The 3,896-nt window shown below is 47.5% G+C and overlaps 1 protein-coding gene across 4 annotated transcripts; it reads right to left on the bottom strand.

The window, feature by feature from the left end:
- Positions 1-286: 286 nt before the first annotated feature.
- LOC112282023 (uncharacterized) lies at positions 287-3,568 on the bottom strand. 4 transcript variants are annotated; one of them, XM_024519137.3, is made up of 5 exons: positions 3,400-3,568; positions 2,775-3,188; positions 1,490-1,800; positions 952-1,259; positions 287-615 (listed from the first exon to the last, which is right to left on the bottom strand). In XM_024519137.3, exons 2-4 carry the CDS (start codon positions 3,175-3,177, stop codon positions 1,017-1,019), a joined length of 957 nt encoding a protein of 318 aa, XP_024374905.1. In that variant the 5' UTR covers positions 3,178-3,188; positions 3,400-3,568; the 3' UTR covers positions 287-615; positions 952-1,016. The 4 variants fall into 4 exon arrangements, with proteins under 4 accessions (XP_024374905.1, XP_024374906.1, XP_024374907.1 ...); XM_024519138.3 differs by having other exon boundaries at positions 287-518; XM_024519139.3 differs by having other exon boundaries at positions 952-1,229.
- Positions 3,569-3,896: the final 328 nt, after the last annotated feature.

Below are 3,896 nucleotides of genomic sequence, written 5' to 3'. Positions count from 1 at the left end.
TACCAGATCGTCCTGCTAATCACGTCATTGCTCGACTCCATTGAGATCAGCCAACTTCATTAGTTCCCGATTACCCTTGGCAACTCAGATTGTGATTTTTGGAACTTGTCACTCCTGTTCAGAGGAGATTCCAGTCGACGTCTCACCTACGAGATGGTCAGCGTCTAACCCTGTGTTCCTTGCTGTTCACTGGGTAATGATAAACGCAGGCGCTGGAAAAAGACTACAAACTAGTTCCTGATGCCTGCTCAACTTGTTCATGGACTGAAACATGAGGCAAGGAAGCTTTGGATACAATTATAGAACATTTACAGGAAAAAAATGATGATTACAATCTTTTGGTATGATAATGATGCCGTTGATGGAGAACTGGAATAGCCCACTTCAACCACTGACTAATGCTCCTGACTGCACAATCTCCCTAAAAAGGGGATCTGGTCCAGGAGATTGGATACGGAGGCTTCTGGCGACTAGAACTAGCTGCAATGCAAATGGGCTCGTTCACGAGAGCATAGAACCTGCAAAATGGAAACACCGCCGTCACTCTCCAGAATTGTACCCTGGTAGCATTCCTCTTGCGCTTCAATACTGCCATATCATTTTTGTCCTCAGTACCTGCCGATCAAACCCCTCGGCTTTAATATACCTTCCAAATACAAGTTTCTGATGACTGCTGGGAAAGTCCTTTTAGACCTAAAGTCCGGTGAAGTCAACAATGAATCGTTTCGCAGTCAAACGAAAAAGATAAGACGATCAAAATCGTAAAAGTTATAGAAACCCATCACACACGCACGTCAGATGAGAAGACAATAGTGTAATTCACCACCTTCATAGATCAACGAACAAACTCAATAGTTTCTTTTAAAATTTAAGGAACAAAACTATGAAATAATAAATCTTTCTGCAGCATCATTTTAGGCAACAGTCTCATACACGACTGGCTAGACTTACCTGGCTGTCAATCCTTGTGGCTGAGCCTAATCGCCACCCCAATTACAGCTCTGGAGCTACGTCTATCACCCCACCCCGATGCCCATCGCTGGAACCAAATCCTCAATCCGGGACACTACGTCGTTTCTATCCACGGGCATCCCACCCATGCCTCCATCTCCTCGATCCACGTCTCCTATCACGGACCCATCCGATCTCAATCCCGGTGCTAGTGCTGCTAGGCTCCACCCAACGTCGCTCACTCTCGAGCCCATAGCATGCATCTCATGGACATCTTCCTGCAGACAGCAGAAATCGTTTTGAAACGACTTCAACCGAAAACATCAATCTCAAGAATGCACAACTGTCATGAAGGGCTCATTCCGATCTGTAAATTCCAACACACAAACACAAATATATACAAAAGATCCAGGCACTGCCAACTCTTCTTGGATCATTGCCCAGATACTCTCTCCAGTCTCTGTAGAAAACTCTCCACACTGAAACGTGCTCCATACAGCACTTCTGAGGGGAATCAGGAGTAACTCAGGATACTGACCACGGCGCGCTCCTCCATGGAATGCTCGTTCTCGTGGGAAGTGTGATACATAGCTTGTCCTTCTCTAATGTCTAGGGGCTTCAGCAGCTTCGGATAGTGCATCCCATCGGCCAATGCCTTCCCCATCGATCCCCACTCTCTCGGATCCCCTTCCACATCTAGTTCCTCTCCTTTTCGTCTTCGCTTCCTGCTTTTGCTCACGTCGGGTTTTCTGGTCAAGTCTCTGCTGATTTGCGACTCCTTCTCTAGATTCAGATACAACTCCTTGACCTTCTCCGCGATGATCCGTGGTAGAGCCGATTGTGGTAATGCTGATACACACGAGGAGATATCGTCAGTCCTTCCAGTAATACCGCCTTCTACCTTAACCTTGATATTATGCCACACAGCCATTTCGCATCCGACGCGACCAGGATATTCCAGGATTCCAGGATATTGCAGTGGCAAAGGACAACTTTGAGAGTGTTTCCACGTTTTTCTCATGAATTGGTTGTTGGAATGAAGGGCCGTTAACATCCCAAGTAGACGGAAATCCTTAACGTGGAGTGTAAGTGTCCCTGAACGTGCTGTACATGACTTGTTCAGGGAGTCGCACTCATATCAGTCCTTACTCTTGTCAACTCCTTTTTAGTGTGGCTTTTACGTCTGGGAATCGCTTGCGGGTTAAAACTATTCAACTGCCTGGGCACAACATTCAAGCTTCACCAGCGCTACACAAAACTGGGAGGTTTGCATGTTCTGGTGAGGTCCGAAATTTTTGTAACAAATCACTGGTAAAGTCTGTATGATCACCCGGAAACTGATTTGCACACACCAAGAAACCAATGTGCAAAGATCTGTTGACATGGTCCATACGAGGATCGTCTCACAGCCATGATCACACTCTTCGTGTTATAGATCTTATGTTTCACTTCACGACTTCTACCTAGCCCCTTGAAATGCAGCACTTATGTAACTCTACTAATACTAGATCGATCTACGTCTTCGGTGAGAAGAATTAATCGTAGAAACCAGACTGTCCATTGTCCTAATTCTCCATCAAAAAACACTTGGCAATCACGAACCTGAATCTACACAGATCATGCTGTGACTAGGGTCCCAGGTGTGAAATGATTAACACTTTTTTCCTTTCTCTGCGTCACAAGCTCACATCCGACCCCATTAATCGCTTTTCGCCGTGCAGCCGCCCACCATCTCCTATCTGCTGCCACTTTCCGTGAAGAAAAGAACAGTTCTTGGTACTCACGTCATGGAATTTGACACTGCAAAGGTCTGAAACACTTACATTGGTCGGTGTTTCGAACGGCTCGAGCCAATTCCTGCCAGGCACTTCCGAGTTGCGTCATGAGCCCCGAAATGTGCACAACAAGATTATACAAAATCTTGCTGTTTCCTTCTTCGATGCTTGAAGAGCCGATCATGCGCCGATCGACTGAAGAGGTCAAGCCTTCCTGTGGTTGGTAGCCTGCCCTTTCCGTCAGCCATTTCCGAATCACGCGACCGCTTGGAATGTTGATGTTGTCCTTTTCTTTATGCACGAACTTTCTGTGGGTGATCCAATGCTGTCGATTTGAGAGTGACTTATTCTTGTCTATGCAAGGCGGAAGCAAACAGAAGTACCTCTCTTCGTTGTTCACCACTCGGACATCGAACTCGCGGTAGACTTCGCTCTTCAGGTCCAGCTCCATTGCTGAAGAGCCTGCAATGCGCAGACACCGAGATGGTGGAAAATACTGAAAAAAAGAAAAAAGAAAAAAGAAAAAGAAAAAAAAAAATGACCAGACAAACAAACTACACTTCTTGTAATGGTGTCACGGGAGCTCTCTTTCTCGACTACGGCGAAATCCAGAATTACGTTCGTGAAAGCCCCGGCCCCCTCCCCTGAGACTGACGGAAGGCAAAGCCAGCACCTTGAGTGACCTTGTTAATTCCCTTCTACTTCTTCTGCTTCTGCTTCTTCGTCGGCTTCGTCGTCGTCGTTGTCGTGGTGCGCTAGTTGTCGTCGTCGTCCCCCTGGTCCTGCTATGGCTGCTTCGTCTTCTGCTGCTAGCGCAGATGTTGCATCGATGTGGTGTGACTAGTGGGGGGATGAGGCCACGATGCATGATCTAGGGGGCACCATGCATCAGCGGAGGCCCTGCTGTGGAGTCTCCATCTCCATCTCCATCGGGCATGCGCAGCACCAAACGATGGATGGATGAGGGTGGGGGGTGGTGGTGGTGGTGTTGGGTTCCTGCCTGCCTTCGTGCCTTCCTTTCCTCTCCTTTCCTTTCTTTTCCTTTCGTGTTTCGTTCGCTTGCTTTCCTCCTGAGGATGCGGGCTAGCAAGTTTTTGACTTGACCCCCTTCTTCCCAGTCATGAATGAGTGAGAGACTGAGTTGAGTGAGTGAGTTGAGGGAGTGAGTCT

The sequence above is a fragment of the Physcomitrium patens genome, chromosome 5 (genome assembly GCF_059467195.1).
Source record: "Physcomitrium patens ecotype Gransden chromosome 5, ASM5946719v1, whole genome shotgun sequence".
Classification (NCBI taxonomy): domain Eukaryota; kingdom Viridiplantae; phylum Streptophyta; class Bryopsida; order Funariales; family Funariaceae; genus Physcomitrium; species Physcomitrium patens.
This window is presented reverse-complemented; position numbering and strand designations above follow the sequence as displayed.

What these genes read in the sequence shown, in the direction of transcription:
- LOC112282023 (XM_024519137.3), bottom strand. Translation starts at nt 3,177, where the DNA reads ATGGAGCTGGACCTGAAGAGCGAAGTCTACCGCGAGTTCGATGTCCGA. An exon ending in CGTTCGAAACACCGACCAAT is followed by an intron (nt 1,801 to 2,774) that starts GTAAGTGTTTCA and finishes CGTGTGTATCAG; the next exon opens with CATTACCACAATCGGCTCTA. An exon ending in CCATGGAGGAGCGCGCCGTG is followed by an intron (nt 1,260 to 1,489) that starts GTCAGTATCCTG and finishes TTTCGGTTGAAG; the next exon opens with TCGTTTCAAAACGATTTCTG.